The 14,012-nt window shown below is 34.3% G+C and overlaps 1 protein-coding gene across 1 annotated transcript in view; it reads right to left on the bottom strand.

The window, feature by feature from the left end:
- Positions 1-623: 623 nt before the first annotated feature.
- The window catches only part of LOC150098907 (uncharacterized), a 43,949-nt gene continuing 30,560 nt past the window's right edge, over positions 624-14,012 (bottom strand). The window contains exons 4-5 of the mRNA XM_090405527.1: positions 8,495-8,736; positions 624-1,055 (exon numbers count right to left, since the gene is read on the bottom strand). Coding sequence (XP_090261653.1) covers positions 737-1,055; positions 8,495-8,736 — 561 coding nt within the window. The 3' untranslated portion in view covers positions 624-736. The remainder of the gene's footprint in view (positions 1,056-8,494; positions 8,737-14,012) is intronic.

The following is a 14,012-nucleotide window of genomic DNA, read 5'->3' on the forward strand; positions in this document are numbered from 1 at the left end:
TAATGTATATTCTATTGTACGTTGTGATTTCCTTAAGCTATTTAGTAAGTAAATATTTCTAATAAACACTAACACAGTAAATACTTAATATTTAAAATCAAATTTTAGTACTAAAGCATGCCATCCATTTCCAGGAAATCAAGACTACAGATTACTTTAAACTAGGTAAAATCATTTGACAATCATGAACGGTTTGTTTGAGGTAGATTTGTCATCTCTAGCATGCAGCACTTAACAAAAAGACGTTATATATTTGTCATTTCCAGTATGTAGAACTACTTTAAGCAGTTAATCAATATTTAAACATCATTATCTGTTTATTTGGTATCACTGGAGATGGACTGAGTAATTTAGTCCTAAATGTTTGATTTTAAACCAATAAATATTTACTTTAAAGTGTGTGTTATATGAATAGAATTTCCTTTCTTGAGAAATTTACAGCAGCAAAAGATGGGCTCTCGCAAAATAGCTGAAATGTGTATACACATAATTTCATCTTAAGACTAAAAATTATGTTGCTTATAATTTTCGACAAGTCTGTATAATTTATAAGGAAATAAAAACAAGTCTGTATAATTTATAAGGAAATAAAACTCCTGTTTATCATATATATATAACATTTATGCTGACAAAAATGAAGATGATATAGGTTACTATTATATTTGACAGTAAACAACACTATAAACACATTGCATTATGATAACAGGAGCATTTTTTTTTAATTACAAGTAAGATTCTAGAAAATTTTTTCACCAGAATGAAGAATGGAATGACGATTCAAATCTTCTTTACGGGAAAAAAACTTGCCACATTCTACACATTCATGAGGTTTAAACTTTTCGTGAACACACTTTACATGCCTATGGAGACGGAATTTGCGATTAAAAATTTTTCCACATTGATCACATTGGAAGCCATTTTCTCCTGTATGATGGAATAGATGGGCTTTTAAGCCACCTGTCTGAATAAATTCTTTACCACAATATTCACATTTATGAGGGCGGATACCTGTGTGAATTCGCATATGAGAAGTCAAAGTTCCTTTGACAGCAAACCTAAAAATAAATAAATCATTTAAACTATATATCAACCAGAACATTTTATTTTGCAGCAGATCAAATTCTGAAATTTTTTTTTGGAAATTTTAAGTTCATGAGTTGAGGCAGATACAATATCTGCTTTCTTTGTAAACTGTAAAGTATCATCTGAAACAGAAGTTTCGTTTTGGCTGACCTTAGCATACTACCTAAGAATAATTCCTACAGAAAGTTGTCTTATATTCTTCTAGCTTGAAAAGGGATTTTTTTTTATTTTTATAAAATGATCTTTCAGTTATCTTACCTACTTTAAATAAACAAACCTTCAATTAAACCAATCTTTGAACGGATTAGTGTGTTAATTAACTTTAGTACAGCATCATGTAAACATATCTTCAGTTATTCAATCCTTCAATTATCTGACCAGCAAATTGCTCTCCAACTGTGATTGGATAATTGAGGAATTACGGTGGTTTAAATGAGTATTTAAATCTGTTAAGAGGGTATGCAGGTAATGCTAGTCACTCAATGCTGAAATGAAATAGTATAAGAAAAAGTAAAGTGGTCTCAAGAATTTTATTACACTAATAATTATTTTTGTAAGTTATTTTTGGGTATACAAAGAAAAACAAAATAAGACCATGCTGTTAAGGACTAAACTTTGTGCAATTAACTTTCACCATGATAAGAAACTTGTTCATTTCAACAAATCGCTAGAGCTCTACAGAAGTGCAGTTTCAATAATTTAGTTCTTAAATTGGGTTTCATTGGCCTGACAAATTTTGAACTGTTGATTCTCATCAGACAGGCAGAAGTGTATAAGTTCAGGAACAAGTCTTCCATAAATTTGGTGACCTTCAGACCACTCACTCGGTGTGCATGTACTCATGAATTTTAATTAATATCAACAAAAAGGAAGACAACTTAAGAACCTGCTTTCACTAAGGGACCAGAAAGCACCAAGCCAGTATTTGGCTTGGCAGCCAGTTACACCCCAGGTAAGGTCTGGGGTGTTGCTGGCTGCCAAGTCTGTGCCAGTAAAAGCTATACCATAGCAACCATTCAATGGAATGGATCAAGGTCACCTCACCAGAAACCACCTTAGTGGGAGCCAGATCTAGGCAGAGACATAAGAGGACAAAAACCTATTGTTCAATGGCATATCAATCTCTTGTCAGAAAGTTAAATTCATCAGGTGCATAATCAAATTCTAAAATATATAGAGCCCAAAGGCTTCAATTTGACATAAATAAGATATTAAAATCAAAGATATTATGGATCCATCCATATTTTTATAGCCAAATATAGAACACATCTTAGTTTCAAAATTTACCAGAGAACTTATGAAAAATACAACCTTTGGCATCAGAATTGATTTGGTTTGCACTACTTAAAAGATATAAACTTTGCTTAGGAGCCCATGTTTTTGACTTTTATTAATGTGCAAATTATGTTCACTGTCCTGACATCTTTTTCAAACTGTTTTGGCAGAGTTTATGTATATAATAACGCAAACCAAGGCAACTCCGATGCCAAAGGTTATATTCTCATAAGCTGTTTGGAAAATTCTGAAATTTTCTTTTTATATTTGGCTATAAAATATGGATGGATTTATATTATTCTCAATTTTATTATTTTATGTGAAATATAGCCTTTTGGATTTAGATTTTAGTATTTGATTATCTCTGCCTACCACAAGTTTATTTACAATGAATTTATCTTTCATACATAGATATTAGAGCAGTGAAGATCTAATCTTATGGGATCTGGTATCTGAGAGGATTTTAATCTGATTTGATTGTGACTCATCAAAACTGATTTATTGTATCTTCATGGGATTTGAGATGTTTCCAGAGGTAAGTACCTGCTAGTCACTAGATTTTCTCTCTTCTATTTTCTGATCTACCAACTATAAATGGGTGATTTACAGTGGGAAAGCTGGTGTTTGAGTATGCATTTACAATTCAGAAGTTTTTCTGAATTCTTGCAGACAAAATGACCAAACCAATCACAGGTCAAGCTCGAGGAGGCATGGACATCTTTGTCAAGCTCAACATAGAACACAATGAAATTGTAAATCCCACTGCTACCAACATAACAAATCATAAGGGTGTTGATCCAAACTGCAACTGCAGGTCCCTTGAAAACACACTATATATATAACTAACACTATAAACAAAGTTACTGAAAGCAGAATAACTGAAATTCTAGATGCAAACCAACCAGGGTAGTAACAGGAGACCTAAATGCTAAGCATACAGTCTAGATCAGCAAAACTACAAATTGAAATGGTAGAATCCTCAACAAATTTGCTGCTGCCAGGAACACAGTGATTATAGGATCTCCAAACTCCATGTACTACAATGTGACAGGACTCCCTGGTGTCCTCGTCATAGCAATACTACAGCTCTCAGTTTTACTCCAACCGGGCTTACAGCACGATATCCCAGATCAAATCCTATCAACTGCACAAAAGTAATGACTGCTCTACATGAATCTGTTGGCCCAATTCCAACCATCAACTTAAAAAAAAATAAAAATCTGACAACATAATTTTGAGCTTCGAAAAACAAATAACTGCATTAATTGCCACCCTGGATGTGCATATACAAACTCTAATTGACTTCCAGATGAGATTACAAACTTGATCAGCAATAAGAACAGAGCAAAATGCATCGATACACAGAACTCTTAGAAGTGTTTAACAAGGCTGTGAAGGAAGTTTGATATGAGCTTAAAAACTATTAAAATCAACAGTGAGAGACAAACCTTCAGTCCTTAGACACGTAGGAGCAGATGCTCTGGAAAATGACAAAAGCTCTATGCACAGACTGTAAATCCCTCTTACCCATCTGTAGTGAATGTGGTCTGGTTTATAGTGATGTACACAAAGTTGAAGCTTTTGCGGCCACCCTAGATGTCATATACTAAAATGCACAAAGCATGTGAACACTATCCAACTGACATCCCCTGCCAAGGTACATAAAATCCTCACCAAACTTAAGAATGGAGAAAGCACCAGGCCAAGATGGGATTTCTAACAAAATCATCAAATGCCTGCCACAAAGCCGTAATGTTGCTATTATTAATGCAATATTAAAATATCATTACTTCCCAGCAAAGGTGGAAAGTAGCAGACATAATCTTAATCTCACAACTATGAAAAGCATCACACCTCTACCCAAAACTACTGTTCAATTAGGGAATTGTTCAATCGGATAAAGGAAAAAATAAAGTTGCCGAAATATTGGAAATACAGATTAAAGTTTAATTTATATCCCTTGTGTGTTGTGGATTCCTTAAGTTATTTAATAAGTATGGGATACTAAGGCGACTGATGTGAAGTCATTAGCCTCTATGTACAAGTTGCCCCAGTCCTGATTATATTTCAGGTGTAAACTTTGTTTGCTTAACTTGGATAAAGGATTAAACTAAGTATCGTATTTTTCCTTGTATAAGATGCCTCCCTATGTATAAGAAGAACCCTACTTTTTCGAACCCAAAATTAAGAAATCAATATTTTAAACATTTCCACTGTCTAATCATACACTCAGTGGGAGGAGGTCCAAACTGTCTCTCTGAAGCTTTATTTCCATGTTCTTTTGCATAATTGATACTTTTGAAGAATATGACAATTGTTTTTTTATTTTCGAACATTTTTATGGGCGAGTGCTCAAAATATTGTTAATGCATTAACTTACCCCACCGAATTGCAGACATAAATGTTTTCAGAGTTCTGGTTATTCAGAATCAGCCGTTAATGGCGTCAATCTCAACAGAGTTAACAAAGGCTAGTGATTGGCAGAAGCCTGTTCGCGGAGACAAGGTACCGGCAGTTTCGCCACAGCAACCACGTGTCTCTCAGTCGGTGACTGGGGAAACCGAATCCAAATCGGTATTGACAATATTATTAGCGCCAACATTGCTACTAACATTTGAATCATCCTTTTTTTGTTTTTTTTTTTGAAATAGTTCAATAAAATACTCTGCTGATGTTTTTCAGCCATAATTTGAAGCACAAAATCCAAAAAACAAAATGAAATCTTTTACAAATTTAACTTTAAAATTTTAACTTTAACTTAACTTCAATGTTATTGAAGAATTTACGTACAGTAAGGTTACTCTTCAGAGATGGAAAGAAGTTTCAAGTTCAAGACATGCTTTTCAACAAACTCGATGCAAAATAGAATAGAATATGAGTGTATCACACATGACCTATGACCGAGCATCTGCAATGATTCGCCAATACATGATACCCGTGATCCTCTCTGGCCTGGATCGGACGACAGCTATAGGACAGCGTTTCTCACCCTCTCTAAGCCCAAGGACAAGTATAATGCCTAAAACAATTCTATGGACCACTAAGTTATTAATTTTTGTAAAAACGTATGTGGGGATTACCAACATTTGGGGAAAACTGTGCCATTTATAACATAATAAATCTAAAAGCATGTTTTGAATATATATGGAAACATAATTAACTTGGAAGTAAAAGTGTAGCATCATCGAACAAAGTTTTAATTTTTATTAAACAAATAAATAATATGATAATTATTTACTTTTAATGAGATGGATGAATTTCTAGGCCTTGCAGAGTTGCTGGATATCTGGATCAATATTGGTCAACGTCAGTCGAAGATCGGCGCACGCACACACTAAGACGAATTCTGTGTTTTGTTTTTATTTGAAGGAGCGATGAAAATCCCTTCTCGCAAAGATAGGTTGTAGAAAACTGCATGACGATTTTCGATGCTTCTTCAGATAATTCGGGAAATTCACTTCTCAGTGAAGGTGAGATCCAGAATCGAGCCAAACTAAGATCATGGAATTGCATTTTTAGCCCACTGTCACTTGAAAGCTCAATTAGCTGTTCTTTTGTCGATAACGAAAGGTCGTTCTCGTGACTGCAGGCCTGAAATGGATCGCGAACTCACAGAAATTTCTTATAAAAGTTATTCGGAAAATATGTTTCCAAATTCTGTTTCAGAGTTTTGAGATGGACACAAACGCTTTCCCAGTGGTTAAATTCTAAACTAATAAGTTTCGGGTCCTACAAAATAACCAATTGTATTTATCTTTTGAATACTATCCAGGGAAGCTCCAAACCTCCCCATCCCTTTCATCACGCGTTCGTAATCAGGCTACTGTTGATATTGATTTATATACACATTCTAAACTGAATAACACAATAATGTAGGCATAATTACCGTAAAGGGAGAAAAATCACAAAACAGAAAAATGTTCCTACAAAATAACCGATTGTATTTACCTTTGAATGAGATCCACTGGTCGAGTGTCCACCAAGTCTGCAAATCTTTCCTTTCGTTCAGCATATTAATATTATTGCGTTGCAACTGATGGGAATTCTGTGTTTCTGTGGATTCGTTACAGACTTCTTTCTCTTCAGAAACTACACACAAACTGTCATTACAAACTCGTTTGGTATTATCACTGTCATCCGAGTTATTTTTTTTAAGGAAGGTACCAATGTACTTATCCATAATTGAAATTCCGTACTTACTCGAATATAACTCACCCTCGCATATAACTCATATCCCTGATTTTACTTTTCGAAAAAAGAAATTAAAAAGTTTCGCATATACTTCGCAAATGAAAAAAAGCTAAAACACGTTCAAAGCGGGGATAGTAATTTGCTCCCGCGATAAACAGCACGCTCTTCCCTAATAGCCACTATATTGCAGAGGCAAGAAAAACATGTACTTTTATTATGTCAGTGAATAAGATACCAGCAGTCTGTGTAATATATTTCTCAACAAATAGTGCAATTAGAGACAACTGGGATAAAAACTAAGCTATTTAGACTCGAGCAAAAACCATATGTTGCACCGGCAAACACATATCTAACTAACAACTATTGTTATTAATTAGATGTGTGCGAGTTCCCCTGCTCCAAAGCAGCAATAAAGTTCAACCGAAGGTGCTAAAATTCGTAAATGTGTTAAAACTTAGAAATATATATATATATATAGTGAATGTTGTTATGGCAGTTTCACATATGGAATTTGGTTGAAGAGAGTTAGCATTTCAACTCAACTGGCAGCTTGCTTTTATCTTACCGCGATTTCCGAAAAATATATAAATAAATACCGGGGTTAACTGACAACACACTTTGCCCAAGTATTACTTAGCACTTCTGAAGATATATTGAGCCTTGGTTGAAGGAGGAAACCCTTCAACAATAAAAATCAATAAACAAAAAGCAATTGGTTGAAATATGGACAGCACATGTTCACTTCAAATCTGACAAAACAGCAAAGGGAGGCAGAGGCAATAAAACCATATTGTTTTTCACTTCACCCCCTCTTTTATTACTCGTCATTCTGCCACTACAAATTAAAATAGTGGCAGAATGTTCATGGAATGAACATTCTGCCGTTATTTTTATTTTATTTTTTAAGTATCCATTTTATTTCAATAATTTTTACTTATTCAATTTTAATTTGTTTTGTTTGGATAATTAAAATATATAGATTTATTTGGTTAATTAAAGTCTGCCTGTGGACCACCTGTCCCATCGTCGCGGACTATAGGTTGAGAAACACTGCTATAGGGTACTCTCACCTTATGTGACCGCTATTTTTTTGTGGGGGGCAAGGCCCCATGGGCCCCTCCCTGGGTGCGCCGCTGTGGCACTCCATTTCAAAGTAACCAGTAGTCAAATATTAAGGCAAGTGATGTGAAGTCATCAGCTTCTATGTACGAGTTACCCTTCATAAAGGGCTCTCTTTGTAACTCATGTTGAGCCAAGTGCTCAATAATCATCCTTAATCCAGCATTTTCCTTGCAAATCCAATGAAGGCGATCCATTGTGCCAATACAGATAACAATAGAGCAATGCCCTTCTGTTAACTGTATGAACAGAAGCTTTTTTTTTTGCCCTCTTAATGTTTCTAACATTAAATGTAAAGACTAAAGACTAAATAAAAAGTGAAGATATTGACTCCTGGGCAGAATTCATGTCTTAAGTAATACATACTAAGGCAACTCCAATGTCAAAGATTATATTCTCAAACTATTTAGTATATTGAAACTAAGTTTCTTTCTAGATTTGGTTATAAAACCATGAATCCATAATATTCTCCACTTTGAAATCTTATTTCCCAAGTTTTTCACATCACACTTCTTGAAGTTGGCTTTCATTCAAAAAGTTGATCTTCTTGTTTAGTAGTGAATACTACAGTTACTACTTCCATTTCTTCATTACTAATCTGAATAATACAACTAAAAGATGTTAATAACAACTTATAATTATTGTTTTTAAGTACATTGACCGTTTTTGTGTTCTTTGTTTCAGTAGGATGTCTCTTGAAGACTCATTTCATGAAATTATTTAACATTAACATGAGTCATAAAAATTGTGTTTTGGGAAAATTTTTTAAAACATTCTTTAAAAAAGAGATATATAATATATTTCATAGTAACTTTTTATTACCTACCTGAGTCCACATTCTGCACATTCAAAAGGTTTCTCACCAGTATGCATTCTGCGATGCTTAGTAAGTGTACCAGCAGAAGAGAAAGCACTTGAACAAAAATCACAAACAAAAGGCTTTTCTCCAGTATGTGTTCGAATATGAATTTTAAGAAGAGACCCATGAAATTCTTTTCCACAATATTCACATTTGTATTTCTTACGACGACGGACTTTGTGTGTTCTCAGATGTTCTTTCAAGTTATCCTGAAATACAATTAAAAAAAAAGAGTTAAGACAATGACTCAGTTACTTCTCATAGCATCATAAAATCTAAAGCTGATTTTAATATAATCGTTACTGCAGTTTTAAGGGAACTGCTATAGATTACCAATACAGCACAACTATTTTCCAGAACACTGATTATCTAGGCATGTACAAGAACCTGTAGATTTGCCATACATAATTAAAATGTTATCACAGTAATTAAAAAATTAGATTTAATAATTAGACAAAAGTACAGATATTTAAGTTTATGTTTCACCAGCATATGAATATAAACATATCGGAATCCAATGGTAACTGATAAACAGCCAATCACTAACAGTAACTAAAATACTTTTTTTTAAATTAAAAAAAAAAAAATTAATAATACCATTTGATATCAAAAATTACCAGGCTTTTGGTACAAATACACAATTGTGATTTAAACAGGACCAATTAAATAAAGTTCCAGAGCATTCTTTAAATAAATATTGACACTTGAAAAAATTCTGAAGTAGTTTAGAGTTGGCCAGAAAGATTCTGTAGCTGATGTGAGGTCTGAAGTTGTATGCTTTAATAAGCCTAATGTTTAGAGATCAAAAGTACAATAATGTCTATGAACATAAGACATGATAAACACCACAGAGATAAAGGGGCAAGTTTGTCATTTTAAGAAGAGAAGGAACTAACCTGGTGGATTTGGATTCTGTAAATGGTTTGAAGGTATGTGTGTGTGGGGGGGGGTTAACCAGAACTTATTGAAAATTCTGTTGCCATGTTATGAAATGCATTTCACACAAAGAATAGATTCTTCACATTGCAGGGAAATTTGAAGGGCTGTTACTGAAACTAATATTTTTAATTACTGAAAGGCTGTAGCAATTTTAGTAACACAGATTTTATAGGCTGTTACTGAAACTAATATTTTTAATTACTGAAAGGCTGTAGCAATTTTAGTAACACAGATTTTATAGGAAGAAAGAACACACCTGTTCTTTTATAAATTTTGCAACAGGGTGAGTCCCAAAGGAGTAGAATGTGGAAAAATTGTTCCGCTTCACAAAGGGGGGGGGGAAAATAAGATTGAAGCTACAAATTATAGGCCAATCTGTGTCTGGAGTTATGGTGTTAGAGGTTGCTGAGGACTAGGATTCAGATATGGGTTTGTTAAGGGGAGGTCATATGCTTGAGCAATCTGCTTACACATTACAAGGTGACAAATTCACTGGCTGAGGGAGCTAAATATACAGTGGTATAATTGGATCTTTCAAAGGCCTTTGACAGATTGCTACATGACAAGCTGGTAGCTAAACTGAAACAGATGAGATTAGATAACAGATAAGTACCAGCAGGATGTGTATGGAGTGGTATCCTAAAAGGAGGAAGATCACTAGTGAGGTGTTACAAGGATCTGTTTTGGGACCTTATTGTTTGAATTATTTGTTAATGACATTGGGACTGACTTAACTGGAGATATTCAGCTGTTTTCTAATTATGCAAAGTTGGGAAGAACTATGAGAAATAGAGCAGATGTTATGGCCTTGAAGGAGGATCTCAACAGACTATGTGAGTGAGCAAATGAGTGGAGCTATCAGTTTAATGTTGCAAAGTGCAAGGTCATGAAACCTGAATAACTTGGGATGCAATGTATACAATTAATGAGAAAATTCTGAAGGAAGTGGATAAGATGAGAGATTTGAGAGTGATGGCAGATAGGGACATGGAGTTTAGGGATCACACTGCTAAAATTCTAAGATCATAACAGATTATGGCAATAATGAATGAGGAGGACACTGGCATGCAGAACCAAAGAGGTTATAGTTGCCTTGTATAAGGCTTTGATCAGACCACATGTGGACTACTGTGTGCAGATTTGGTTGCCTGGTTTTCAGGGGGATGAGGATCCAAAGAAGGTTCACTAAGTCAACATCAGGTCTGTTAGATATGAGGAGAGATTGAGAGAATGCAATTTGCAAAGGCTTGAAGGAGAAGAAAGAGTGAAGGATTGTTACCAGAATAATGTGGAGATTTTTCATAGAATATAGAGGTACAAGGGTAGAACAAGAGGCCATCCCGGGAAGCTATAAGGAGGGTGTGAGCAAGGGAGTAAGTTCTTTGCATGAAGAGTGATTGGTGAGTGGAATGTATTGGCTGAATTTGTGATGAGTGTAGAAAAGTTTAAGGCGTGGTTCAATGATCTTTTTGTATGAAAGCATGTACCACAACGAATCAGATTCCATGGAGGTCAGATAATCATATTCAAGTTCTGTTCCTTAGTCTTACATATTCTTCTGTACTCTCAACATCCTGATTGTTGTTCCTTTTGCACATCCAACAATGATATGACTTCATCTGTTATCCAAGGATTTCTAGGTTCTCTTCTTACTTTGCACAGCCATTTCTCTGCTGTTTGGTGTACTGTTTCCTTAATCTCTCCCCCCCCCAGCTAACCCCAGCAGGGGGGAGGATTAGAGAAAAAAATTTAAGCTTTATATTAAATTTTTATGTATGTAATTTTTTCATTTATTTGTATCTTAAATTTTCCCTTTGAGTTTTTAAATCACTATTTGAGATTGGACAACTATGATTGCTATCTATTTGCTTCTGGGTAAGCTTTACAAGATTTAACTTTGTTTCATAAACTTTGCTTTTGCTATGTAGTCAATTTGTTATCTTCTTAAATTTCCAGGCATTTTCATATACATCTTCTTTTGTGAACTGGACTGAAGTTGTGCTACTAATGAATAAATTTCTTTGTTTGCAAAGAAATTTATTTTTTTGTGACACACAAATCAATTTTTGTGTGTCAATTCCAAAATTTCCAACTATTTTGTCTTCTTTTCCTTCTCCAGCTGTTAAAATCTCCCATTAATATCAAGTGCTCACTGTATTTCACCTGATCTATCAAGTCTATTATCTCATATACTCTATCTACTTCTTCCTCTTTTCAATATCAGATATTGACACAGACTTGTAATATAACAGTGTTTACTAGCACAATACATATTTTAAACATGATTATTCTGTCACTAATATGCAAGGTGTTCCATATTATATTGCCTCATGTCTCATTAAATATATTTTGTTTTCTATTTCTTCTTTTCTACAATATATTTCTAGGCCTTGCAGAAACTCCAAAATAGCCATAAAAATTAATATTTTAATTCATCAGATACACCTATAATTTCAATTTTCAATCATCTTAGCTTGCTTTTCAGTTCTTCCAGTTTTCCTGTCCTTAGTAATGTTCTTACATTCCAAGTTGCAATTCTGATGAAAGAATTTTGCTTGATGATGATGATCAAAGAAGTCTTGCTACCTCTCCAGCCAGACACAAGTCTTCATGCTAAAGGTTTATTTTTGTCAGTTTCTTTCTTTAGATTTTTTCCATGACAACTTATCCTGGGAAATATAATGCAGTAATTTCCCATTACTTTTTGTATCACAATACCTTGATCAAGTTGCTGTTATCCTGACAATACTGAAGATAATCTTCTTTAAAACTGTCCGACTTAACTAGTTCCACTTGTATGAAATACTGATGGTTACTGCTGTCCTCTGTCAGGGATACCTTGTTGAGAATGTGGTTCTTCACCACGCATGAATGATCTTGGTAAGGGAAGGGCTGGGACCTTCTAAGACCTTATAAAATGAATCAACTTATCCTGAGGTTTGTAAGTGTCCAGTCAACCTGGTGTAAAGATACTGCCTCTACAGAACTTCTTGTCTGGTTGAGACTAACACCATAAATCTTCCTGCTAGAATTATAAAAGTGCACAGGAAGGATATGTGCTATGCCACATAGTTAAGAAACAATAGTGTTATCATTTTTATTATTATTATTATTATGCCAGTATGGTGTCGAGTGGTTAGTGTATTCACTCTCCAGTTAAAAGGCTGTGGGTTCTAATCTCACCGTGCATGGATGTTTGTGATTGTCTGTGCAAATACTAGTGGTGGTGGGCAGTGGATGATGGTGTAGTTGGTGGAGACAGTTGTAGAAAATGTGCCCTCCCTCGATGAGTCTTTGGACTTCCTGGAGGTGTGTCATGTAATAATAATAATAATCTTTTTTTTAACGTTTTATTTATCATCATACAGAGTATTTACATACATACAATAAAGTATACTATAACATTTTCTGTTCAGTACAAAATGTAGAGTACAGTGATTTTTTTAAATATAAATGTACATAATTTTTTTTTCAATATCATAACTTATTATTATACAGCATATACACAATTTTTTTTTATTTTTAATATCAGTATCTTCATTATTGTTATGCACCTTACTGACTGTTTTGTTACATAATCTGCAGTCTTTGATTATGAGGATTATGTGTAGATGAGTGAGGCAATTAATCCCACCTACTTCGAAGCTTGGGTTAGCTTTTATAAAGAGAGTGGGATTAGCCTTCACTATTTATGTTTGTTGTTACTGTTTATGCATGGGATGTAGGCATTGGATGCTGGTGATTTGTGATGTATATTAGTGTTAATGGTATATTAACTTTATTCGTACATTTTCCAGAGTTCATCTTTTAATGCTCTGTAGTTATCTATGTGTTTTAAATTTCTTGGTAGTTTGTTGAGTAGCGTGGGTATCTGATGTGATCTCACAAAAGAACCACAGGAGTTGTTGTAGGGATGTAGAGAGTTGTTGTAGGTCATGTTATATGATATGTGTGTCTCTGTTGTTTCGATAGGTGATATTGAAGAAATTCTTTATTAATGTTATGTAGTGTTTAAGGTTTTAATGCTCAGGATTCTGTGTCGCTATGTGCTGGTTGGATATTGGTTGTTGCATATAAGGTGTCCAAATCACTGTTGACACAATTTTCCTATGTGATATTTCTAATTTTGTTAGGTGGCTGTTTGATGTGTTTGCATAGACTGTTATACTGTATCTGAGTAGGGATTCGCAGATACAGTGATATAGGAGTTTTTTTATGTTGGACCGAATAATGTCTTTTACTTGGAAGAGTTTTGCTGCGATGATCCAGAGTTTGGTATGTAGGTATTCTATATGTTTTGTCCATTTAAGGTGGCAATCTATGTAGGTATTTTGCATGTATTATAGGTTTGATTTCGGGACATTGGCAAGTTTTTTTTTGTTAATGCAGCAGTATGTGTGGCAGTGTATCGATAGTGGTGCTGGGTGCACGATTCTTGGGTTGTGTATTATCAACATCTCTGTTTTGGTGCTGCTGATTACAAGTGTGTTTTAGTAAAAGTATGTTGTGATTTCATTTAGGTCTTGTTGGGCTTAGGAGAGAGCCG

The sequence above is a fragment of the Typopeltis vanoorti genome, chromosome 15 (assembly GCF_054136105.1).
Source record: "Typopeltis vanoorti isolate ZY-2024b chromosome 15, IOZ_Tvanoo_1.0, whole genome shotgun sequence".
Classification (NCBI taxonomy): Eukaryota; Metazoa; Arthropoda; class Arachnida; order Uropygi; family Thelyphonidae; genus Typopeltis; species Typopeltis vanoorti.